The sequence below is a fragment of the Paroedura picta genome, chromosome 12, assembly GCF_049243985.1.
Source record: "Paroedura picta isolate Pp20150507F chromosome 12, Ppicta_v3.0, whole genome shotgun sequence".
Lineage (NCBI taxonomy): Eukaryota > Metazoa > Chordata > Lepidosauria > Squamata > Gekkonidae > Paroedura > Paroedura picta.
This window is the reverse complement of record NC_135380.1, coordinates 32,973,364-33,000,536: the sequence shown is the minus strand read 5'-3', so window position 1 is coordinate 33,000,536 and position 27,173 is coordinate 32,973,364. Positions and strand designations below refer to the sequence as shown.

Here is a 27,173-nt window from a genome sequence, read left to right as displayed (position 1 = left end):
CAGCATGTGTTGAGGCTACCCCAAATCTGAACCATACCCAGTTCATAAACATAGCATAATAAAAATAAGCCCCGACTCCCTGTGTTCTGAACGGAGCCATACTGGAAACAAGATCAGGGCAAAGTTTGTTTGCACGCCAGTCTGTGCTATGAGCATAATCTTGACACAAATGGTGTGTTGTGGTTATAACAAGGAAATAGATGCAAAGCGATTTCAATACCCTGTTGTCATATACGAATGCTTCAACCTCCTGGAAGCAGGGGATAAATTGGATGGGTTGCATGAAAACAAGCAGCTCTTCCAAAAGGAAGGCGGAAACTCACACCTCAGAATAGTGTGTGATCAAGTCCTCTCCGCATTTCAGAAGGCAGACAGAAGGCTCGTGTTTCTGGACATCCAGTTACCCTCACTCGTGGAGAGCCAGAATTTCAGGAAGGTCAGCACGCTTCTCCGAATGTACTAACTTTCTACATACAGGGAGATAATTGTTTGCAGGGGGGGAAACCTTTGAACATGCAGTTCCTCTGTCTAAAAGGTTCTCATACAATCAGCCCTCCATTGTTAAACACACTGCTTTGTTAAACACACTGTTTAGGCTCAGTGTTGCAGAAGAATACAGCTAGTCTTTCAAGCAAAGAAGAACAGATTAAAACAAACTTTTATTTAACAAATTATATTAAGAATACAGACTAAATCCTCACACACAAAAACTTCCCTTTGCAAAATACAAGGAAGGCCGTCTAAAAATAAATATGAAAAGATATTATTATTAATAGGATTAGTGAACAAGTTAATCCACTTCCAGCACAAATAAAATGCATAGCATCTTAAAAAAAATAGAAACAAGTACACACACAGTGACACACAACACAATCAAAGATTCTCAACCGTGTAACACAATGTCATTCTTTTTTGCCTGCAGGAGCTGAGAGCAAAATGAATGCTTTTTATCCGGGCATTTCACATAACAAATCCCAGAAACAGGGTCATTTCACCTCCGGTAGCCCCACTCTTTGAAAAAAACCCATAACACTTTTCAAGGACAAGAGGCGCAGCCCTGACCACAAGTGGAAGGTGATTTCCTGGCTCTCTCAAACTACAACGTCCTTTCTTAGGCCATTTGGAAAATGTTACATTTACTCCACAGGATTGGTCCACTTTGAACCAGTTCATACCATCAACAGCGGCCATGAAATCACCGACGGAAAGGAGTACGAATTAGGCTGCCCCCATGGAGACACCTGCAGATGTTTCCACAACTTCAATCAGTGCCATTTCCACCTATTTCAAAGACTGGTTTTTCTGTGCCCACCAATAGCCGGAATCACACTAGTGCGCTGCTTGTGTAATTCTGGAGTCAGGATTGGGCCACGGCTGCCCCAGGGCAGGAAACGTAATTGCATCACTCTGTCTCCCCCTAATGGCGATGGCTGGGATGGCACAGAGGAAAAACACAAAACTTCCAGAGACAGTGAGGAGAGCACACACTGGGAAACCATAGTGGGCAGTTTCTTAGCATGCACGCACATAAAGATAGACAGCGTGCAATACTGATAGGAGATACTGTACACACGGGCTGCATGCTCCTTCAAAGCAAGGCGGAAAGCATTCATGAGTTTTGAAGAGGCCCAGAGCACTTCAGGTGCGCTGTATCCCAGTGACTATCAAGAGGAAGAGGCTTGCATCTGAGCATTTCTTAGCCACGGCCAGTGGGGAAGGGAGAGAACATGCAGGCCTTGGTGCGCCTCAGCCCGGCTACCTCAAGGGGCAGGGAGACTTTGGGGGGGGGGGATGGCTCTGCCCAAGTTGTTGCGAAGACCAGTCTGTCTACAGGTGAAATGATGTGCCCTTCTCTGGCAGAGCCTGGGGCAGCGATCTTTCCAAGTTTGTTAAAAAAGGGATAAAATGGCAGAACACTGGCAGACACTATGCAGTAAAGAAGGCTTCCCACATTCAAGAAACTGACCACTAAGACCAGGAGGTCATATCTAACATCCCTGCCAAACACTTGATTTTTCTTAAAAAAAAAAAAAAGATTGCTAAATGTTCAATGTAGAACCAACCAACTAGCTAGAACAGGAAAGATGCAGTCACCACACTAAGAGGCACGACTGCTCCTGTATCAACCCCAGGAGTAAGGAACCCTCAGCCACTCACCCCTCTTTGCCTACAATCGCTTAGAACTTCACGGGCCACATTTTGGACGGGATCTGTTCCCTCAACCACAAAACGCTTCCACTGCCTTCCTGGAAACAACCGCGCTTAACTTCCCAGCTATGATCTCGGTGTATGGAGAACCCTTTTTTCCCCTTATGCAGCCAAACACTTCTCTGGCCAGTGCTGCCGATCCATTTCAGGGCCTGAGGCGAGAAAATTGAGCTGGCAGCAAGGAACAGGGTGGGGCAGGAGTGCAGAGGTGGAAGGAGCTGGAATTCTAGGCGCACGACGGATGGAGGTGCTGTGCCCGGGAGCTTGTGCTCAGCCCTCGGAGCTGAAGCAGAAACACCGAGAAGGCAAAGCCATCATGCTGACCGATCTGGGAACCGATGACTCAGGGGGCAGGGCCCTGCAAGAGCAGGTGACGACCCACCCCAGTCTGAGATATCTGTGCAAGTTGTTCATTGTGCGCAAACATCCAGCTGTCCCCCGAGCCATTGAGCACATGCGCAGGGAGGGAGCTGCCAGCTAACTGGATTTCGCCACAGGTCTAAATGGCAATGCCATTTCCCCGGAGGTTGGGCTTCCCTAAAAATGCAATTCTGAACGGTGGGGTGGGGTGGGAGAGGGAGTCCCTGTTGCCAAGAATGGGGACTTTCTTTCTGGACCCAAGCCACCTGCTAAGCTCTGCAAGAAGTGCAAAAGGATCAGGTGAAGGACAGCCAAACGACCCACATGATGAGCAACGTGACCACGGCAATTATTTGCATTTTAATACAGTTAGACAGTAAGTATATACATGTTCCACATCCCAACCTACCCACCCTTTTGTTTCTTGCCCTTTAAACAAACAAACACACACCCTCAACCCCCCTCCCCCCCCAAAAAAAAATCTGCCACAATGCAGAGCTTGTCCTCTGGCAGGGACTTGGGACGAAGCAGCACAAGAGATCTGATAGGACTTTCCAAAACAACGTTTCAGTAATAGGTTTCACGGTGGCATGCTCAGGGGCTCGTGTCAGGAGAGCGGCTGGAGAGCCCCGTGAGATGCATGCCGGAGGCTGAAGCTTCATTGTTTCTGGGCTGGACAAACTGTACCAGCTTGGTTAAAAAGTGGAGTCTGAGGTCCTTCCAAGAAGGTTTCTGGAGGCACACGTGGTGGTCGCTCTCATTTTAAGCTGCCGATGGGTGGGTCCAAGAGGAAAGAAGTAACCAAAGTAATTGACACTCTCTATTGGGCGTTTAGTTTGTTGTCGTGTTCAAGTAATTTTGGGAGCAGAGAGGAGGTCGATGTGTCTTTCGGGGCTTGTGATGCAGCTGCAGTTCTGAGAACGTCAGAAACATCTAGGCTGGTTGCTCTCCGTTGAACAAGGGAGGTAAAAGCAAAGGCTGGGAAAACTGGGTTGGGAGAAATCTCAACTGGAGAACAGGGCAAGGTGGATTCCAGGTTTCATGAGCCAGAAGGAAGTCCAGGCTAGGAAAGGTCTTGAGGACGTTCCAACCATGAATGAGCAGTTGTGCGATTTTCGTCACTAAGGTGGCAAATGATTGGCTTCATCCTCCCTTCATGAGCCAGTCCTGAACGAAACAACCACAGGTTTATAGAAGAGCACTGACTGACTGAACCAACACGTTTATTGTCTTTATACAAACTGGAGGGAACCACTTTTACTGAGATACAGGTCCAAGTTTAGGGCAGAGGATGGGTCATCGTTCTGAAGACTCATTTGCCCACTCGGTTAGCAGAAACTGCACTGAATTCCAATTCCGATCTCCCTTCCAGGACAAGCCAATGAACCAGGGATCACAGTTAAAATCCAAGGGCCAGGCGGGTACTCCTGCAGAAAGGGGTCTCAATGGGATTTCAGAGATTGCTGGCCAAAGCCAGTTCTTAAGTGGGGGAAGATGTAAGAGAGGATGGGCAGGAGCACCCTGCGAGGTCTCTGTTAATTCAGTCGTGAAATGGAGCAATTCCAGAAGAGGCCGGAAGATCGGGAGAGCCGATGAAAAGGGTTAGCCACAGCCCAATCCGACTCTCCAGAAAACAGATACAGAAAGCACACACAAACGCAACCAAAGAGTAAGATGTCCCCGTTGGTCCTATTGTACAAAAAATGGTGATTCATTAGGGGGGGAAAACCCCTTTTGCTAGGAGAGGCTCTCCAGTAACACTGCTTGTTGGGAAGGGTGGGGTGGGGGGAAGGAGGGCCAGAGAGTCCGTCCCCCCTCCCGTTCAGTAGTACATGTGCTTCCCTTCCAGGGCGTTGAGGGACCTCAGGACTGTGGTAGCTGCTGACATCTAGTGGGGCTGGGGGGAAGCCGGGCTGCAGCGCTCTGCTCCGTCCTGAAGCTGTAGTCATACTGTGGGAAACAAGAAGAGAGAGAGAGAGAGAGCAAGAAGCGGTCAGGCAGCATTCTAGGAAAATGGCCACCCCCTGCACCTGTCTAGAAAACAAAAGGAACACACAGAGCAGACCCGACCAGCTGGAAGTGCTTTTTAGTAGAGGTGGGCACAAGCCAACCCACGGGTCTCTGGGAACTCACAAAATGAGATAGTTTGTAGGTTGTGAACTGGGCTTGTGTGGCCACACCCCAACCTCCACGTACGACCACATATGGGTCTTACTCTTCTGTGGGGAGCGGAGTTTCCTCCCTTGGCGCATGTGCGTTGAGCATATGAAGTGCGCAAAATCTCTCTTCCAGCATAGATGAGGCTTGGAAGGGTTGCCTTTTGGTTTCTGTGGCTACTCCAATGATTACCCGTTTAGCTTGATTGGCATCCTTGTAAGCCAAGAGTAGTGCTCCCTTTAATGTCAATGAGAAAGCCTTCCCCAAGAGAGCTCATTGCATTCTTATGTTCCCGGTGGGAGAGGGTGAAAGGGAGACATGCATAGCTATTTGGAGGGAGAGAATTTTGCGGGATAGGTGGGGGGGGGGGGTTAGAGAGAAGGAGCACCTTCAGTGCTACCTGTGGGTCTTCAGGTGGTCATTTATGCCCCCCCCCCAAGAGGCTGACTGCCTGTTTATCAGAGCCTTGCTGAATGCAGGCAGACGTCTTTTCATTTTTGTCTTTGAAGGGAGGGGGGGATTTCCTGGAAACATTTTCTCCTAATGTTCTTTTTGGGAGTGGGGTGAAGGATCACAAAAAAATCCTGATTTCTAGTTACTTTTGAACAAAGGGCTTTTGGGAGGGCCTGGGTAAAAGCTGGATCGAGATGATTTCAGACGGCTCCTCATGAATTCATAGGATTTTTGCAATGAAATGAAATAAAACCACCTCCATTCCGTAGACCATGTCTTAGACCAGGGGTGGCCAACTGTGGCCCTCCAGATGTTCATGGACAAGACCCATAAACCATGTCCACAATGGGGCAATACAGTCAGGGGTCTCCACGGTGAATTTCACATGTATAGCTCCCCCCAGGAAACAGCTAAACAGTTCGCGAACCCTCTCGAACCCAAAGGTGTGCAGGTTTGGGGTTTGAGGTTCATGACGTCCCCCGGCCTGAGACTACCCAAAAATCCAGCAAACTTCCATTTTCCAGGTTTGTGCCCACCTCTACTCCTCAGATCACTCATAAAAGGTTCCTGCCCAATAAAAAATGTTTCGGTCCTGAAATGCACCATTTTTGGTGGACCAATTAAATCTGCATTGCCAGAGAAAAAGGACTCCACTTTTTAGTTGTCAGGAGGGGTTGGGGGATTTTTTGGGGTCGTCTAGCCCTTTCTAAGTTCCTGTCCCATGCCAGCATGACCATGGGAGGCTCTATCGGTCTGGGAGATGCAGAGCAAAGAGTAGGACCATGCAGAGTTGAGTCTCGAGTGACAATGGCCTCGTGGGTGAGGATATCCAAAGTTTCTCACTTCAGCAGTATCCCAGAGTCCCCCACAGAAAGGAAGATTTCTTTTTGTACTACCTGAAGGCCTCTCAAAATAGCTTGCAATCACCTGTCCTTCCTCTCCCTACAACCAACACCCTTGTAAGGTTAGACTGAGAGAGCCCTGACAAAACTCTGACTAGCCAAAGGTCATCCAGCAGGCCTTGTGTGTCTCAAAGCCGCTTACAATTGCCTTCCATTCCTCTCCCAAAAACAGACACCCTGCGTAGTAGGCAGGGCTGAGAAAGCTCTGAGAGAACTGTGACTGGGTCAAAGTCACCCAACTGGCTGCATGCAGAGAACTGGGGGAATCGAACCTGGCTCCGAGGCTGCCGCTCCTAACCATGACACCACCCAGACTCTCAATTACATTTAGATCCTGCCAAGCTGCCCCCTGGTTTGTACTCCGCCCTAAATTAGGCCTTCCTCCTTGCCTGCAAAAGCTTCTCAGATATCAGGTTCGAACATTTCCTCATTGAATGCTCTTCTGGAAGGCTGACAGGTTCCTAACTGATACAAATAAATGACAAATCCAAAACGTCCCTTCCTTGTTTCTTTTGCAGCATACTCCAAAATCCCTCTGTACAGAAGACAGCATAGTATTAAGAAATGCAAAAATGCCACCCCCTCGATGCAATGTTACTAACCCCCCCCCCCCCCAAATCGTTCTGAGTTCAGGGTTTTGAACTCTGGTAGCTATATAATGCCTTGTTGAAAAAGAGAAAAAAAGCTAGATCCTGCCTTCCTTCCATCCTGGACTCCCAGGGTCCCTCCCACCTGGACACTGACCAGACTCTGATCAGCTTCGATGTGACACAGTACTTTCTCTCTCCCCCCTGGGACTGATGTATTCTTGCCATTCATTCTTGAATAACCGGGGCAACGTGGCGTATTTTCTGGAGAGACCTGTGCAACTGTCCTGGCTGACCTGCTACTTGGATTTCTCCCGCAGGGGCTCCCCCTTATCCACAAGCTCCTCTGAGCACTGACTTGCATTGCTTTGGAAATCATAGTGTAGACTGAGTGGAAGTTAAGTAACAATGTCCCCACTGGTGCGGCAGGTATTTTGAATGCCTGCCTGCGATTCCCCCAATGGACCCTACAACTCACCTCCCCCACACCCAGGTCTAGCTGGTCAGGATGAAAGTGGAGAAAGGCATCCATTCCAAAGCCAACGCTAGGGAAGGGCATGTAGGGTTGGATGCCAGTAAAGGCCTTGCGATTTCTGGTTCTGAAATGGTAATACTGCCACCGTGTGGCAAAACCGCCACAATACAGCTAAACAAAATTTTCCTTTGGGTATAGCGGTGTATTCAGACTTGGGTTTTCGTAAGAACCAAGCAAGCTGCCTTCCTGTTCAGATCAAAGCACCATCCTAGCCCTCTGCTGAATTCCTGCTGCAGAAAATCTTAATAAAAACACTCCTATAGCACGTTTGAGGGTTCACTGTTCTTGGACAGGGTCGACCCCCATCAGCTCCAAGTCCCCAACTGAGCTAAGAGCTGCTTTGTCCAGGAGCTACTGCTCTGCTGCTCTCTAGGCCCAGCAGAAAATAATGCTTTCTTCTCATGCCAAGAGGTCAGTTCTATCATTTTCAATAGGGCTCATCTGCCAATTTAAGGAATCTGATTTTCAGCCTCCCCTGCAAGAGCCCAAGGTGGCAAATGCTGGGTTACTTCATTCAATCTTCACTAACAGCCACTGAGGTAGGCTTGGCTGAGATCGACGGCCTTAAGGGAAGCCAGGGAGCTTTTGGTCACAGAGTGGAAATTTGATCTTCCTGGTGGAAAGTTCAGCATTCTTCCCCGGGCGATCACTAAAGCAGCAGGGTCTACCTATCTCCTGTAATTTTAGCCTGCGCTTCTTCCAAGGCTCTCAGAGACATGTACATGGCTCTCTCTTCCCCGTTGTCCTCACAACAACCCTGCTAGGTAGGCTCAGGGGCGAGAACAGCAGGTGTAAGGACAGCCAGCAGACAAGCTTCCCAGATCCTAGCCATTTTGGGAGAGGTAGGTGGATCAAATTAGCTTCTAAACATTGTGTTTTGTCCCCAAACCAGGGTGCCCCCAGCTTCTGGGTCATGTAGGCATGTTATGTTAATTTCTGGCATTCTTCCCTTTTGGGAGGGGGTTAAGGCTGGTGAAGGAGAAGCACAGCCTGACAGCTGAGTACCCTTGCCCCGACCAGTAGGCCTGGCCTCCCTGCCATGGTTGCTCCCCACCTTTCGTTCAGTGGCTGTGGTGGGCTAGTGGGCCACAGAACAGGGGAGGAGAAGGGTAACAAGCCTTGGTTGGGAGTGGGTAGAAACAGACCCAGGTTGAAATCCCCACGGAGACATCCATGCAGCTGCCTTGTACTGAATCAAAACCATCAGCCCACCAAGGGCAGTACTGTCTCCTTGGATGGGGAGGGGGCTCTCCGGGGTCTTGGGCAGAGGCTGCTTGACTCACCTTTGGCCTGTTGACTGGCAATGGTGTGGACTGAAACTGGGACTTTCTGCAGGCCAAGAAGTTTCTTTCCTAGGAAGTCAAAGCTCATCACACACTCTGCCTACCCTCCTACTCAGGCTGGGCTTCCCTAGGATACGGGCTCAGCTGTGGGGCCGACTCCTCCAGGAAAGGGTGGTCACAAAAGATAAAATGGGGGAGAGGGCAGGCACAGAGCTCCTTGGAGGGGCGGGGGATCAATCTGAGCACCCCCGCTGGCCTGCCCAGCAGACAGTCACGCATCACAGACCACCCCTGAACCCCCACAGCTGTTGGCGTTCATTGATAACGATAAATCCACAAGGTGTTGAGCCAAAGCAAGTCTCCACTTCAAAGCTTGCTGCTGCCGCTAGGCCTTCACAAGGGGGCGAGTCTGTCCCACCCCATCTCTGACCCCCCCCTCATAGAAAGTGGGGCTCATCACATTGCCTTACCTTTCAGAGCTGTTTTACTGAAGATGGCTGGGGCAGGGCTTAGTTTGGAAGTTTCTAATTTGCAGGATGTTTGTTCATGAATGTTTTGATCTACATCACTCTGAGCCCCCTTGTGGAAAGGGGTGGTCTATACATCAAACAGCACCGTGCTCTGAACACCTCCAAGGTCCCAGGTCAACATTGTCCTATCTAGCATCATCCTACCTAGAGCGGGGTGGCCAAACTGGGGGTCTCCGGTTGCCCGTGGAATTGTAGCCACAGTTCGGCCGCCCCTAATCTAGATGGATCTTGGTGGGGAGCCAAATTTCCTGACCTTCAGAGCCACACGCAGTCAGCTTCAGAAAGTCAAGAGCCGGAAGAAACACACCGTGTGTCTTTGGGGAGGGCTTTTTCTTAATGCTCCGTCTAAGGCAGGGGTAGTCAAACTGCGGCCCTCCAGATGTCCATGGACTACAATTCCCAGAAGCCCCTGCCAGCGAATGCTGGCAGGGGCTTCTGGGAATTGTAGTTCATGGACATCTGGAGGGCCGCAGTTTGACTACCCCTGGTCTAAGGGAAGGGGAGCGGGATCCAGTAAGCAAGAGCTCTGGGCAGCTGAAGAAGGACAAGCCACCAAATATCCGTTCAAGGCAGGAAATAAAAGGTGCGCAAGTACTGAGGAAGCCACAGAGTGCAGCCACGTTTAAGCTAACTGTAGAGGTGACAGCTTGGAGTGGTGCTTAAGAGTGGGTGACCTTGGGCCAAGCACAGTTCTTTTAGAACTGCTCTGAGCAGTTCTCTCAGAGCTTTATCAGCCCCAACGACCTCACAGGGTGTCTGTTGCGGCCAGAGGATCGTAAGCCCTTTAGAGACACATGAGACCTGCTGGCTGACCTTGGGCCAGTCCACAGTTCTCTTAGAGCTTTCAGCCTTACCTACCTCACGGGGTGTCAGTTGGGGGGGAAAGAAGGAAAGGTGTTTGTTGAGTCCTTCGGGTAGTAAAAAATGAGGCACAAAAAAAGCAGCCCTTCTTCTTGATAGCTATGACCTGGCCCCCGCTGCTCTGTCTGATATATATCCCACCCACCTCCACCCACAAATTTCCTTCAGGGAGCACTAGACAGGGGGGTTCTTCATCATCACCATAACCCTGTGAGGTAGGCTAGGCTGAGAGAGAGAGAGTGACCCCAAGTGACATACTGAGCTTCCGTGCTCCGTGGGAACTTGAACTCAGGTCTTCCCAACTGATACACCATGCCAGCACTTTAGCTGTTGTTACTATTATGGAGCTTCAGGACGAAGGCAGCTTGCCCTCTGTGTTTTGAATATTGAGAAGGCCTGGTTTGTGAGAGAGACAAAACCTGCCCTGATCCCAGGACAGACCCACTCAGAAAAGCAGGATTCTCTCCCCTGAACCCCACCCTCCCAGAGGCCTGAGGCCGGTCATGATCCCTCGACCGCAGTCTCGGGACCTTAGCCCAGGAAGGCCCTCTTAGACAGCTGCTCCAGGAAGAAGAATAAGAACAAGGAGGAGGAGCTGGGGCTTTTTACTACTCAAAGCGGCTTACAATCGCCTTCCTCTCCCCACAACAAACCCTGTGAGGTAGGTGGGGCTGAGAGAGCTCTGAGAGAACTGTAACTGGATCAAGGTCACCCACTGGCTGTCTGTGGAGGAGGAGTGGGAAATCAAACCCAGTTGTCCAGGTTAGAAGTTAGAGCAGTTCCTCAGTGGAACAGGTTTCCTCGGGAGGTGGTAGGTTCTCCTTCTTCAGAAGTTTTTAAGCAGAGGCTGGATAGCCATCTAACAGAAACGCTGATTTTATTAACTTTGGCAGCTTGTGAGTGGGTGGGCAGGAAGGGATATGCCAGTGCTTACCTCTTGTGGCCCTTCCTCACATACCCAGGGAATTGCTAATGGCCACTGTGGGATGGTAGGTGAATTTCCTCCAGGCCAGGCTGGATTCTGGCGATTTTTGGTGGTGGTGGTGGTGGTGGGGGGGGGGAATCACTTGGGCATGGAATTGGGGTCACCATGGGTGGGCAGATAGTGGTGATTTCCTACAGTGTGCAGGGGGTTGGACTAGATGACTCTGGAGGTCCCTTCCAACTCCATGATTTTACAAGGAAGGGAGAAGGGAGAAACACCTGCAAATGCTCAGCGTGACTTCCAGCAGCAGGAAGCCATTCTGGGTGCTGTCCGGACCATTCTGCACACTGCCGGGCCTTTCCTTGGCTGAATATGCGCAGCCGACTGAGCACAAAGGGGACACTTGTGTTTCTCCTGTAAAAGGTTCCCCACCGGCTGGCAGGAAATGAGCGGGCTCCCCCCCTGCAAGCATGCTGGAAGGGAAAACCGCACTGAGAACAGGCCTGCCACCCTCGGTGCCAGACGCAAAACCCACCCGGTTCACCGCTCTTCATCCTCAGACCACCTGGCGCCCCCCTCCCCTTCACCCCTGGCACTCATCCATTATAGGCTCCTTAGCCTGGCCTCAGCCGCTCTGCCAAGCCTATTCATTCTCTCCAGGTGGGTGTGGTGCTTAAGAGCCAGCCTGGATTCCCCGCTCCTCCACATGCAGCCGGCTGAACGACCTTGGGCTAGTTGCAGTCCTGACAGAGCTGTTCTCACAGAGCAGTAATGTCAGGGCTGTCTCAGCCTAACCTACCTCAGTGGGTGTCTGTTGCGGGGAGAGAAAAGAGAAGGCAATTGTAAGCCGCTTTGAGATTCAAGTAGTAAAAAGTGGGGTATAAAAACCAACTCTTATTCTTACTGTTCACAGCTCAGCAGCCCCTGAGGCCTTAAGGAGCTTTCAATATGGCACCATGCCTTTTCTATCTCCTGCCTCTTCACTGGGGGTGGCCAAAACTGGGGCTCTCCAGATGTCCATGAACTACAATTACCATGAGTCCCTGCCAACCTGGAGCTCATGGTAATGGTAGTCCATGGATATCTGGAGAGGCACAGTGTGACCACCCCTGCTCTACACCTTCTGGACTTCCGTCACCTTCCCTTGACTGTCATCCCCCTCCCCATCTATTTCCTTTCTTCTTTTGTTTTTAAACATTGCTTTGATTTTGTTTCTGAGTTAACAAAAAATTACCCCAGGCCTCTGAGCTTAAAACTTTAGCCCAAATGAAATGAAGGCCAAGTCTGCATTTGCCGTTTTGGTTAAACTTTGGTTTAACTCCTTGGGGCAGAGATCTGTCCTTCTGTGCTTGAAGGATGGAAATTCCTGACTAGTGCGGGGAGGTGTGATGTGCCATGAGAAATATTGCCAGCATTTAAAAGCTCCCTCCGTGGAACAGCCAGCTCCAGAAGTGATACAGACGACTCCTCTGAGGAAGAGGCAGCTGCCAGAACTGACTGAGAATCACAGCCAGGGACAGAGGCATTGCAGGAGGAGACAGTCTCTGAGGAGCCAGGCCTGGATCGGCAGCCAAGCACCAGTGCAACGGCCCCTCAGCCCTCAGCTGGCAACACCTGCTGGCCCATCCACCTCCCCGGTCACCAGAACCACAGGAACAGCATAGAAGGAAGAAGAGGAAGGCGCTGCAAGGCAGAAGGTGCAATGCCCGACTGGCAGCACAACACTGGCACCACATCAGCAATGAGGATGAGCGTTTGCAGGAGCAGGGCTGAAGTGGCTGGCAGGCGTTTAGCCTGGGGCACAAAAGCAGCTAACAAGGAAGTGACTGTGTGGAAGTGATGTGTCTAGTTCCTGGCCTTGCAGCCTGTATTCTTCATTAATTCCCTTGACTCTGGCCCTGGCCTCTGTTCTAGAACTCTGCTTTTGGATTTCCCGATGGACATGAAGCTGAAGGTACCTCTGGCTGCCTGCCGTGGGCCTGCAATCGGGATACTCCCGTGGAAAAGGGCTGTCCCCTGCAAGAGACTAGGAAGCTCTCATTTCAGTTTGCAAAAGAAAAGAGAGGCTTCAGCTCTGACACACAGTGAAGGATCGCAGGAACCAACCTCACACTTTTCCAACCTGGAGTCGAGTGTAGAGTCTTGTGCAGGAAGCTGCGACGTCTGCCTGCCCTGTGAATCATGAGACTGCTAACAACACTTGCAGGGGCCCTTGGAAAAAGCCCGCATGGAAGATGCCAAACATGCAGGGAGCAAGTTACCTTCAGAATTGGAGCTAATCTTGCTGGAAGGAAGGCTGGAGGAAAACTGCCCAGTTTTGATTAGAGCCACTCCATTTAGTTTCCCTGCTATGGGCAACGCAGCTAGTTGGCTTTCGACACAATCCCTGGTGCTCGCTAGACCCTGAAGGTAATTTTCACCAAGAGGCAAGCCCAGACAGAGAACCCAGAGGCCTAGATCCTATCTGGTCTGAGTTCAATGTCCTATGATATTAAAACATTTAGATATTTGTGTGTGTGTGTCCCCATACACAAGACATAAGAAGCCAAATGAGGAATAAATTTATGATCTTACACACTTGCTAGGATAAGCAAACAAGAACTGATTGCTTATTGTGACTGCTGTGCTACTTGGTATGTTGTGGGACAACTTATGAGATGCTTCAGTTCCGTCTGGTGGCTTCTAAGATCCTAACATACTGGATGCTGGATGTCCTACTGTGTTGACTGTACTGACTCCCTCCCTATGTAGCCAGCCCGGGGAGCTTGGGCCAGTCACAGTTCTCTCAGAGCCGTCTCAGCTCGCAAGGTGACTGTGGAGGGGAGAGAAAGGGAAGGCAATTGTAAGCCGCTTTGAGACTCCTGCAGATAGTAAAAAGCAGGGTATACCCCCAGCTCTTCTTCTTCTGAGCCCAGGCCAAGCTGGGCTATTCAGGGTGCCTCCACATTTGTGCACATGTGTGTGTGTGAAGTACCACTGAGATGCTTCCAACTTATGGTAACCCTATTACTGTTATTATATTAATTATGTTTATTACCTGCTGCTATTGGACAAGCTGTCTCACGGCGGGTTACATAGAACTACTCCACATAAAATACATTACAAATCCTTAATCCTTATTAAAAACAGCAACTTGGTGGCAAAAAACTATCCTCCCCCCTCCCAATCCTACAGTTCATCCCCCCTCCCCATACCACACACAACACAAGAGATTATCTGTGGATGCTGACTCTACTGCAGATGATCTAAACTAGAAGGGCCCATCTGATCTCCTGCATCCTGGCCTCAGCCAAAGACCCAGCGGAAGAGCTCCGTCTTACAGGCCCTTACAGAATGTTCCTTCAGGGCCTTCAGCTCTTCCGGGAGCTCATTCCACCAGGTCGGGGCCAGGACAGAAAAATCCAGGTGAACCTCCCAGGTTGAGGCCAGGTGAACCTCCCAGGGGCCGTGTACGACCAGCAGGTTGGTACCCACAGAGCACAACCTTATGGGGGGCATAAGGCAGCAGGCGGTCTGTCAGATATGTGGGTCCCAGACCACGCAAGACTTTTAAAACCAAAACCTTGAACCTGATCCGGGCCGCAAGTGGCAACCAGTGCAGCTGCCTCAGCACAGGCTGGATGTGGGCCCTCCAAGGAGTTCCTGTGAGGACTCCAGCAGCTGCATTCTGTATCAACTGCAATTTCCGGGTCAGGGACAAGGGTAAGCCAGTGTAGAGCGAGTTACAGAAATCACGGTGACCATCACATGGATCACAATGGGTAGGTGCAATGGGGGCATTGATGGCGCTAGTAGCCTCGCCTGAAATATGAATTAATGGCCTCCAAAACATCCTTGTTGTTAACAGGTCTTGCCAACAGACTATTATAGTTTTATTCATGAGCTGCTAATGCGAACATCCAACTCAAATTTTTCCCCTCCCGATGCAATAGTCAGTGCTACCACTAGATGGCACTTTTAGGCCGCAGGAGGCCTGGTGTTTCTTTTGTGCGTTGTTCTTTAAGGTGAAATTATTCTGGAAAGTTTGACATGTCAGAAAAGTTTGGAGGAGGTGAAAGAAAGGAATTCAGGCGTTATCCCAGAAGTAGGGTGGTGTGCTGCCTAGGTAACTAGGAAACGGGCACGGAGTGGTTGCAAACAGCAAAAGGCATGCCTGCTATGCAAAGAGGGAATATCAAAAATGATGTACAGGAACGCTTCTCCCTTCACTTTTTTGGGGGGAGGGAGGGGGAGAAAAAAAAATTAAATGGCATGAAGGAGAAGGAGACTCCTTTGTCGAGAAGGAGCCTTTCCAAGAAGGGCTTAAAAAAAAAAATTGGCACGCATGTCTTCATTAATTTTATGTCAACGTCGCCATGTCGCGGCGAGCAATGAGTGCCCACAGCTAAATAAGCAATAAGCGCTATTTTTCAAACACGCAAACGCATAAAGATGTCATCTCAAACTGTTTACTAATTAACACTTAAAAAGACACAAATTAGATATGCGTGGGTAAGAGCAATTATAATCAAGACGAATTTCTCCAGTCATTTGGGATTGGGGGGAGGAAGGTAGAGGGTGGGGAACAACTCCCTCCCCCCCCCCAAACTCCCAGCTAATCGCTGGAATCAACATTTTTTTTTAAAAAAAGAAACCTGAATGCTTGCCAGTTAGCAAATCTGTTCGTTTAAAGACCACTGCACGTGACTGTGCTCTGGAGGGTTGGCTGCTAAAAAGGAGAAGCAGGGGAGAAGAAAGAGGAAAAGGGGAGGGCAATACCTCCCCAACCAACTTGCTGAGCTGCATCGCATTAAGCCTTCCGAATTCTTCCTTGTTTATAGTGCCTTTGTTAAAAAGGGCTTGGGAAGACATTGTTGCCGAAATTAAGCAGTTAAACAAACACCTCCCTTGTCAGTTTTAAGAGAGTGATTAATATTGAGCATTCGCACTGCTAATTAGAACCTCCCAGGCCTCTTCCAAGCGGAGAAGCTCAGAACAGGCTGCCTGGAAGAGGGAATGGAAGCTGTAGAGGGGCCTGCAGGGCTGGAAATGAGACACTCTCTGCCTGGGGTTGAGACCGAGTCAAGCGTGGTCATCGGGGACTCCTGCAGTTGTGCCTGCAAGCCCCCAGGGGTGGCCTAGGCTCCTAGGCTTTGGCTGGAGAGAGACCTCACGTTTCTAGCCCTTCTGGTTGGAAAGATTAGCTAGAGTGCATGAAGGCAAGGCTTGGTGAAGCCAGAGAAGTTTCAGGAGGCCCTGAATAAGACTTTTTGTAGGTTTCCTTGCCCTCATGGGGCTTTTTCAGACCTCCTTGGAGACTAGTGAAGCTAGAATGCATGATGCAAAACAGTAGGAAAAAAAACTGAAAAATTATGCAAGAGAGATATAATTTACAGACACTCAAGGATTTGGCTTTAAAGAGAAAAGAATTTAGGTTCCCTTGGTGGTTAAAAAAACCAAAAACAATCGAGCACATGCCAAGTCCTCATTGTAATGGAAGAGATTCTCACCGAACCATGAAAGGCACATGGGTGCTGAAGGAGTGAAAGACAACGTCCCCCTAAGAACTTACCTCCTTTTCAATTTCTGCCAAGGATTTAATGGTGATGCCCAGGAGATCCACAGGCTGCATCTAGAAGAGAAGCCCACAAAAGCCCGATTTAAACCGAGGGTATAATCATGCCAATTAAATTCTCTCGTTTCTAGCGTTCGCTAGCCCATCTGCAAACATAACTGGGTAATACAGTTCAACCCAAGCCAAAGATCTGCAAAAGGGTCATGTTTTTGACCAAGGTTACTGTCCACAACAGTGGATGTGTAAATTTCAAGAGAGCCACCTGTGTCCACATATCTCACTGCCCTTCTGTGGGGTGTTCTGTGTCTCTCTCGGGCACCATCTTCTACTCTCCACTTTCAATCATAGGATCCCTTTTCTGCTTTTAAAAAATCATCCCCCAAAGAGGACCAGCCATATGAACGCTATGGAAATAGCAGGCAAACACTAGGAAGGGGCTTGATTTTGACTCAGCGGTTGTTTTTAATGGATTGTTTTTAATGGATATGACCCGTCTTTAGGGTTCCCTTTTTTCCTGGGTTGAATGTTCCCAAGCACAGAGCTTACATACTACTCCAATGCCCGAAACTCTTCATGTTAAGCCAGGGGTTCATGGGAGCTCCAGAGGGGGTTTCAGGTACTCTGTCCTCTCCATCCTGACAATGGGGAGCTAAGTTCCTCTCCTCCTTCCTGAAAGCTGTTCCAAGGATCAAGGGAAAAGGGAAATACATTCCTGAGCATCCCTTCCAACCCCTTCAGGAATTTCAGGAATGGGGGATGGAGAGAAACATTCTTCACTTCCTGCTCAGGGTAACAGCAGATGGAACCAGCTCTGGACAAGCAGACCTGCTCTAGCTCTTGCTTCACAGTTGCAGTGGAGAAAATTAGGTGCGTGGGGCAGTGGGGAACGAAGTTTTAAAATTGTTTTTAATATATTAAGCCTTGTTAATTTTGTATTTGTATTTGGAATTTCGATGTTAACAGCTGCAAGCTGGCTGGGTCAGGACCAGAGGCCTATAAATATAATGAAACAAACAAATGAACAGCGAATGGGTATGAGATCACACCAATTTCTCTTCTCAGGGAGACAGATCAAGACGGGTATCCATGTTAGTCTGTCCGTAGCCTCGGAAAGAGTCAGAGTCCAGAAGCACCTTGAAGCCTAACAACGTTTGAGGCAGGAGACGAGCCTTCATCAGTCACTGCTTACTTTGCCTTGAAGGCAACTGGACTCTTGCTCTCTTCTCCCCAGGGAGTGGCTGTAGAAAGCATGCAAGGAGTCCCCCTTGCCATCTCATCCAACCTGAGAGCAATCTAATAAAAACTGTTTTAAGAACAGTGCCTTATAACTCTTTTTCAGAAGCCCCTTTGCCTTGCGGATGCCTTGTGGGCATGCCGTCTGCGCCAAACGTATGTTGGCAAGAGCATGTAAAGAATCTTAAAGGGGGATTAGCAGGGGCTTAAATTCCTCTGGCATTTGGCCTAGCAGCTGTGGAATTCCAGCATCCTGGCAGCAGAAAATGACCTGGAGACAAATACATTCCCCTGCCCCCAAAAGGCCACTCTCCAGGAAAGCTATGCTCTCTAGTCCCCAGGGCTGTCTAGTTACAGCACGGTAGTTGCATGCAAACCTCTGGCTCAAAAATCTGAGTCTGTTGTGTCCTAAAGGCACCTAGCAAGGAAGAGAAATATAAACAGATCCTGTAGGTCAGGGGTAGTCAACCTGCGGTCCTCCAGATGTCCATGGACTAAAATTCCCATGAGCCCCTGCCAGCATTTGCACCTGCTGGCAGGGGTTCATGGGAATTGTAGTCCATGGACATCTGGAGGACTGCAGGTTGACTACCCCTGCTGTAGGTTACAGGTCAAACTTTGAGTCCAGTGGCACCTCTAAGTCGAACACAGTTTTATTCACGGTATAAACTTTCATTAGCATGCACACTTCTACAGATATGAAAGTTTATACCTTGAATAAAACTGTGTTGGTCTTAAAGGTGCTGGTGGACTCGAACTTTGCCCTGCTTCTTCAGACCCACGCGGTGACCCGCCTGAATGTATGCTACAAGGTTGGTCAACTTAAAAGGTGTCACTGATTTAGTGGGCAGCGTATTTTTTTAAATGATTTTTAGAAGAGCTGTTTTGTTTAACACCTCGCTTTTCAGTACCTGAGGGAGTCCCAAAGTGTCTTACAAAAACCTTTCCCTTCCTCTTCCCACAACAGACACCCTGTGGGGAAGGTGGAGCGGAGAGAGCTCTGAGAGAACAGCTCTAAGAGAACTGTGACTTGCCCAGGATTGCCCAGCTGCCTGCATGAGGAGGACTGGAGTTCTAATTCCAGTTCTAAGACAGTGTTGTCAGGCATCATGCATATAAACATAGAAGTAAGCATCAGAACACTCATTTTTATTCCTATATGGCAGGGGTAGTCAAACTGTGGCCCTCCAGATGTCCATGGACTACAATTCCCATGAGCCCCTGCCAGCATTTGCCAGCAAATGCTGGCAGGGGCTCATGGGAACTGTAGTCCATGGACATCTGGAGGACTGCAGTTTGACTACCCCTGCTATATGGCTTTCGGCAAATGTAATCAAATTAATCAGATGTTTAAAACTCACAAAAGTAATCACCTAAGACTTAGTCAATTAGGTGACAGCCTTAATCTGTACGTTTCATTGAAATAAGGTGTAAGGCATATTTAGCGTTTGACTTTGCAATTATGCTGGCATGAGTCAGCTGGCATTGGACAGGGTGTAGTAATGAAAGAAACGCGAGACTTTATATATAAATATAAATAAATAAATAAAAATAAATAAAAAGTTACCAGCTCTCAAGGATGGGCAGAACTGGCTTGGAAACATGTGGGAAATGTCTCAAAATGCAACCCAGTGCCAGCAAACATTTATTAGGCTGGAGGGGAGGATCTGGGGTCTTCTTTCTTTTGATGCTTTCTTTGTATATTGAGTTGCACAGAAAGTCAGGATACACTTGGCTTAATGCTTATTTATTTGTACTTATATGCCGCCCTGCCTTGCGGCTCAGGGCGGTTACCTAAACATGTCCATGTGACAGCTAATGAAAATAGAGGGAACCCAAGTTTTGTAAATCAGACACAAGGGTCATGGGAATGGATAAAACGGAGAACTATGGAGCAGAGCTAGGAATGTACAAAGATGCCCCCACTCAAACACCTTCCTTCTTTTCTTGCCGTTATTGTTGGACTTTTCATTACCGATATCCCCGTTTCACTTCTTTTCACGGCCTTTCTGAGCAACATGCTGTTCATACAGCACTGACACAAAAATGATACGTGGGTTTAATTCGCAGAAGAAGAAATGAGACCGGAAGGGGGATTTTCGTGCAAAACTGGGACAGCTAAATTCGGCAGTGCCCAATAACAGAGCAATCGCTGCCCCCAGGTAGAAACTCTATACTCAAATCACGTACAAAATTAACCAGTTCTTGGGGGAGGAGGAGGGGAGAGTCTCCATTATCCTCATTTGGGAAGGGGAATGCACCTATTGCCCATTTCCATCTCCGAATACGTCAACAAGCCCACCACAACTTTCCAGCCAGAAATATTGGTACTGATGAAGGTCTTGAGTTGGTGGGGGGGGGGGGGGAGTGGGGAATGAACAGAGAAGATGGAAGAGGTTTTTCTTGAAGCCCACGTTTCTGTTGCCTGGACTCCAGCGGAGGTCCATCTGCTGCCTCATTAGGACATAACGACCTCTCAACTTCCTAGAGTGGAATTGGTAAACAGGGCCAGAGAGGCCTCTCGCTCTGTGGCGGCTGGAGGTCAGCCAGCATCACCATGGAAACCAAGCCGAGTTGGGTCGGCTAAAGTTACTTTGCACTCCATGGGTGGAATGGCTGACATTTTTCAAGATTTAAGCAGCTTCCAGAAATAGGGATCAGGAGGAGTCGCAGACTGGGTTTTATTTGGATGGAGAGCAATACTGGTGAACAGAGAGAGAAGGGGCCACCATTTTAGTCCTGGGTTTAAAAAACAAACAAAACCTAAATGCTTCCCCAGAACAATACCTTAGCAGCACTTATTTCTGGCTTCATTCTCACCAAAAGCAGAGGAGGAGTTAAATGGGATCAGCTATTGCATTTTCTTCATCCCAGTCTTTCTCCAAGAGGGTCAGGGGAGTGCACATCAGGAGTCTCAGATTGGCTGCAGTTCCCTGTTATGCATATATTACAGGGGTAGGCAAATTGTGGCCCTCCAGATGTCCATGGACTACAATTCCCATGAGCCCCTGCCAGCATTCGCTGGCAGGGGCTCATGGGAATTGTAGTCCATGGACATCTGGAGGGCCACAGTTTGCCTGCCCCTGATATAGTACATGGGAAATCTGACTTTGTCTCCATATAAGGCAGGGTTTCCCAAGCAGAGTTCTGGGAAATCCTGGGGTTATGTGAGAGTTCCCCAGTGGTTACGTGGCCTTTCCCAGAAGTTCAGATGGCCACTGACATCACTAGAGCCCACTTCCCCTTCTTCTACATGCCTACTCTTTTTCTCCGCAATGGAAACGGTAAATAATCGACTGATAGGTTACCTACAACCTGATATTTACTGGAGATGCCAGGGATTCAAACCTGGGACTTCCTGCAAGACTCATCCATGAGTCTTTCCTCTTGCAAGAGCCGTCTGAGCCTGCATCTTGAACCCATTTTGAATTGGCCTGCAGGGTGTTCCAGGCACTTAGGAAATAGGGGGGAGAGCGTCACTCCCTGGCAGCAACTGCAACAAGGTAGGCCATTTCAGGGTGGAGATGAGTTGTGGGTCAGCGGCGTTAACTCACCCCTTCAGAAGCGCAGGCAAACTTCTCCGAGATCATAAAAGGCACGCCTTCCATGGCTACAAAGAAACAGAAAGAGGGCATAGTCATCAGTGAATGTCTCGTTACCAACTGGCTGGTTTCCAGGGACCTTTTGCTTGACGCCTCCTAAGTGGTCCACAAGACCGATAACACACAACAGGTACAACGGAAGCATTTGGCCTGGCCTGGATGGATATCAACATGGTTTTCAAGGGCCTGCCCACATTCCAGCTCTCCAGATCACAAGATACGGATAGCTTTGCTCAAGATGCAAGAGCCTACTGAAAACTAAACCCATCAGGGGCTGGTCAATGCCTGAGACCTCCTGGGAACTGTATGTGAAGAACTTTAGATTCCATCATGAGGGAAGAGAAGCAAGACGTCAAGTGCAACAAATAAAATAAAAATAATTCAGAATTACCAAGGGACCATCTCCCTTAGGGCAGGTTCCATTCACCACTGTCCAAATGATGCTGATTGCAGGAAGGTAGGCACTTCTTCCATTAATATTTATTATTATTATTTATCGAATTTTTAGTCTGCCTTCCTCCTTGGACTCAAGACGGATTACATAATGGAACCCTATATAACCCACAGTCTTAAAACCAAGAACCTCAGAGGGAGTGATCTTAAAAGACCCGGCCTCAACCAAAGACCTGGTAGAAGAGCTCCATTTTATAGGCCCTGTGGAACTATGGTGGCTCCGTCAGGGCTCTCAGCTCTCCCGGGAGCTCATTCCACCAGGTTGGGGCCAGGACCGAAAAGGCCCTGGCCCAGGTCTCTGAGGCCAGGGATCACCAGCAGATTAGTACCCACAGAGCGAAGAGCCCTGCGGGAGGCATCAACAAAACATGTAAGTGCACAGCACTTGGAGATGCACAGTGGGGCGGGGTGGGCACATGTGTTCACTCAGCCTGCCTGTCCGCATAGGTTGTCTGCACAGGGCTAGTGTGACTATACATAGGATTGTATCAGGATTCTCTGTGGGATGTTTAATGATGGAGAGAACCATACTGGTAAAGCACTACAGGAAAAATAAAAGAACTGATACAGTTATACGCACAATCACATCAGGACTGCTTTGTTGTAAGGTTTTATTCATGCACACTGCTAAGATAAAGGGAAGGAATGGAACATCCTGTGATAATGGATTTAAACTGGAAAAATTCTCATAGTTAAACAGGAATTCAAAAGGAGAGAAAAACCCAGCACAGAGAAAAATTACAGAGTAATAAAGACAGGCGAAGCGTGTGCGTGTGTGTTAATCCTCTCACCCCTAAATCAAACCTTAATTAACTTTGTTTATTTTGCATGAACAGTAACCTCTCCACATCTTGGAAAAAAAAACCCTATGTGATATTTTATTAATTTGCTTGGGTAAAACAGAAGAGAAAATGCACACTTATGAGGTACACAAATAATTGCTGCTACAGTAAATCAAAGATGTCAATTATTGCTGGTGCTTTATTTTCCCAATAAAGTAAAAAGCGTTTTTCGATTTTTTAAAAACATTTTAATATTTCTCTTTATCCATGGTAATTTGTTAACTTGGACACAGTAGCGAGACTTGGTTTCTTGTTCTCCACAGAAATGCGAATGAGTGAAATATTCTTTAACTTTTTAATTTTCTTTTTGCAAAATGTATAGTAAGGAATTTCTTACGCAGGAGAAAGCGAACCACCGGAGGATGAGAATTCCTAAGCTTACTGTAGGTTTACTGTTTAAAGGCTACTAATTTTGTCCACAATTAATACGCAATGCGTACGGCAAAGTTCAATGCTTTCAACATTATAAAGTCTAACAAAAATCCAAATATGGTGCTAGCCCTATTGTGCATGTGTAAGACTGTTTCTGTAAAAAAAACAACAACTTTATTTTACCCACAAAGCTTTTGTTTCATATTTTCAATTCTCCCACTGTAACCCCACAGCATTCAGATGGGGGAAAAAAAATTAAGACACATAGGTTAAAGCAGCACAGCGTGCATTAGTTTACATCTCTCTCTCTCTCTTAAAGGTAAAGGTATCCCCTGTGCAAGCACCGAGTCATGTCTGACCCTTGGGGTGACGCCCTCCAGCGTTTTCATGGCAGACTCAATACGGGGTGGTTTGCCAGTGCCTTCCCCAGTCATTACCGTTTACCCCCCAGCAAGCTGGGTACTCATTTTACCAACCTCGGAAGGATGGAAGGCTGAGTCAACCTTGAGCCGGCTGCTGGGATTGAACTCCCAGCCTCATGGGCAAAGCTTTCAGACGGCTGCCTTACCACTCTGCGCCACAAGAGGCTCTCTCTCTCTCTTACACTGAGCATATTCACAACATTTCTTGTCGTGCAATCATCAGAACTGTGTCTTTCTGAGTCCATCAACTGCAGTGGACTTCACAGGGGACAAGTCTGCTGAGGCTGGCACTACGAGACAGTTCCTAAATATGCCACATAGTATAACCGTACAAGTTATAAACAATATATATTTTATTACTGTTAAAGCAGCAATTTAACTTCATTTATTGTCTTAAGGTAGAGGTATCCCCCACTGAGTCACGTCTGACCCTTGGGGTGACGCCCTCTAGCATTCTCTTGGCAGACTCAATATAGGGTGGTTTGCTATTCCCTTCCCCAGTCATTACTGTTTTACCCCCTAGCAAGTTGGGTACTCATTGTACCAGCCTCGGAAAGATGGAAGGCTCAGTCAACGAGACGGCTGCTGGGATCGAACTCCCAGGCTCATGGTCAGAACTTCAGACAGCATGTCGGCTGCCTTACCACCCTGTGCCACAAGAGGCTCAGTTATATTGTCTTAACCCCTCCCAATTTCAGTGTCTTCCTCCCCCCCCCACCCCCAAGACTGAGCTTAGAGATTTCTGCATACCACCCATGTGCTTGGAACACAGGAAGTTCCCTTTGATACCAAGTTAGATCATTGGTCCATCTAGCTCAGCCCCCTCTACTCTGTCGTGCAAACCATGTGCTTCACTGGTGACCCTCAGCCCCTCTAAGAACCTTCATTTCCTGGGCATTTCCAGCATAATGACTTATAGAATCCTGGAGTGGGAAGGGGCCATACAAGCCATTAAGTCCAACCCCCGACTCAGTGCACGATCAGCCAAAAGCATCCACGGTGATTATACAGATAGAATCAAAGACTTGTGTTGTCTTTGCAATCAGTTTGAGGGAGATATACCATGCCATTTTTTGAAAGTGGGAACAACAGCTCTATACCAGCTGCACAGTATTCTGTGAATCTTGGTTTTCAGGTTTGTCTTTTTTTTAAGCCCAAATTTCTGACCCATATGGTTTACAAGCTTTAGAAGAGCTGTTAACATGGTAGTCAGCTGTTTAAACATAGTAAGGTGTGCAGCAAGTTTAAGGCCCTATAAAACAATTTTTACAAGGAACGGCACTGAGTTGCACAACACCAGCCTCAGGTTTCTGGCAGCCAGCTGTACCCAAAGAGTATTGGCCATCTCCCTTCCCTTGCCACTAAAACTTCCTTGAGATTTGGGGCAAAACCAGACTCTCCCAACAAACACTGTGATCTCACTTTTGTCTGATCATAACGTAAAAGGAACAATTTACCTTAAAAAATGGTCCATCTCCTGATTCTGACTTGTTTGTCCCCCATATATTCTCCAGATCACACTTGCTTATACTAGTGTATTAAGACTGCTATTATTATTATTATTATTATTATTATTATTATTATTATTATTATTATAAGGATGTCCCCAAATTGGCCTTCATGAGAAATGGGTTGAAAGGATTAGGTGACCTTTGATCCAACCTAGCAGGAGTCTTCTCATGGAGTGAGGAAAGCATCCACTTCTTGCCTTTATCAGTCTAAAATAGCTAAGCAGAGAAACCTAGAAGGAGTTGCATCTGGTTGGCGCTGGTACCATTTACGACTTCTTGTCCCATTCCTTCTCCTAGACAGATGTCTTTGAGGAATCCTTTAACTTACAAACCAAAGTTCTTTATGAAAAAAGTAGATAATGTTTTTCCTAAGAATTTTAAATTTGCTTGTTGGCAAAAAAACAAACACTCTTACTATAAAATTCTACACTTGTACTCTAGAATTGGAGTTCAAATGGGACATTCAGATGTCATGAGTGAAATTCCATTTCTGGAGCCCCCACCCAAATGAGACAGCAGCCATCTGGTTGACAGCAAATTCAAGATTTGTTAAACAGCATTTGAGAACTTACAACGCCAGTGTAAAATTTAAGTTTGAGTGAAAGAACAATTTTGAGATGGAACTCTCTGCATTAAGATTTATGAAAATCTATGTACGATCAAAGGAGTCCTGTCAAACCCGAACCAATGATCGTTCAACTCCACCATCTTGCATCCTATGGGTGGCTAACTAGGGAGTCCACAGGCAAGGTACCAAAGGCCAGCACCTTCCCCTCCTGCAGATCCCCTGCAACCAATTTTCACAAATGCACTGCCTCTAAACGGCAAAGTCTGCCTGTGCTAGTTCCTCCAAGGGTACAAAACTGAGAGGCCAAGCCCAGAGAAGCACAGCCGCTCAAAAGTGGAAGATCTGCCAAACGAGCCTGACAGCGTAACGTGGGTTCTCCCAAGCAAACGCGTTTCCACAGGGCTGTAATTAAACAGGCATATAATTAAGTGGATGCCCTTTATCGGAACGATTGCAGTTAAAAATGGCATCATGCACAATGTAGCCTGTTATTAATGTCGTAATCCCAAAGAGAAGGAAACACACACTGGCAGGAATACGTTCCCATCAGGCCTGTCACTGCAAGATTGTTGGCAATATCTACGTGGGGGGAGCGACAGAAGGTGGGCGGAAGAGACACGAACATCAGAAAGGAGGTCGGACCCATTCCGTAGCTTCTTGTTTTCGAACGCTGAAAGTCAAGAGGGCAAGGGATGTTTTTCACCAAGACTCATTTTCACGTGGCCAGAGCTTGGCTTGTTCCTTCCACCCAATAATACCCCTGCTTGCCTGTGCTCTCAGCTCTCTGACTCCTCCTGAACCCTTCCTTGGGTCATCACGACCGCCGCTTGCTGAAAGAGGAAATGACCAGCTTGCTCTCTCTGCTACTCTTCAATGCCACCATGTCAGATGGCCAGAGGATGCTCCGACATCTACCAGTCCAGTAGAGATCAGGTGATCGACGCATACAGCAAAGGGTTATCTGGTCCTGTTCAGCTGCAGGGTCTCGCCTCAGTGCAGGTGGCTCACCGACTGCCTATCCCTGCTTTCTCCAGATCAGCCGGTCACTGTGTTTTTATAGCCAGTCCTACTTTTCTACCCCAGTCCTTATCTTCTGCAAGCTGGGATTTTGCAGCATGTAGCAGTCCTAATGTATACATGATCCCCAGTCATCTCTGGCCTGGATATGTTCATTCCCAGCTGCTATAATGGGAGACGAGCTATATCCCATGCCAAGTTCTTTAGCTCCAAATATATGAGTACAGCTGAAACAGGACACTGTTCTGTACACAGGGCCAGGGAAAATGCTCCGGGATGATGATGAAAACAATACTCATCCTTGTGCAAACCAGTGAATGGAGCTTCCTACCCATGGAACAGATAGAAGAAGAGGAGAGTTGTTTTTTAACACCCCACTTTTCACTACCCGAAAGAGTCCCAATGTGGTTTACAAATACTTTCCTCTTCTTCTCCCCACAACAGATGCCCTATGAGGGAGGTGGGACTGAGAGAGCTCTGGTGAGACCAGCTCTAACAGGACTGTGACTAGCCCAAGCTGGTTGTATATGGAGAAGTTGGGAATCATCCCAGTTCTCCAGAATAGAGTTGGCTGCTCTTCACCACTACATCCCGCAGGGCAAGACCAAGGGTCCATTCTGTAAAGTATTTCATTTATCTGGTTTCCCTCTTGTTTCCAACAAGGAAATGTGCTGCCGTGATGACATGCCAACTAAACTGTTTCCACTATATTTTTAATTTTTAAAAAAATATTTTGTTTTTCACAAAGCAGCAGAAGCCTTGGCGGCACCACTAACAAGAAAAGGGGGGGATACCCAA

General features: G+C 48.0%; 1 protein-coding gene across 3 annotated transcripts in view; it reads right to left on the bottom strand.

The window, feature by feature from the left end:
- Positions 1–640: 640 nt before the first annotated feature.
- Positions 641–27,173, bottom strand: part of MVB12B (multivesicular body subunit 12B) — a 106,152-nt gene continuing 79,619 nt past the window's right edge. For all 3 annotated transcript variants that reach the window (XM_077304915.1, XM_077304913.1, XM_077304912.1), the window contains exons 8-10: positions 21,143–21,198; positions 16,353–16,412; positions 641–4,518 (exon numbers count right to left, since the gene is read on the bottom strand). In XM_077304915.1, the coding sequence (XP_077161030.1) occupies positions 4,432–4,518; positions 16,353–16,412; positions 21,143–21,198 (203 nt within the window). In that variant the 3' untranslated portion in view covers positions 641–4,431. The remainder of the gene's footprint in view (positions 4,519–16,352; positions 16,413–21,142; positions 21,199–27,173) is intronic.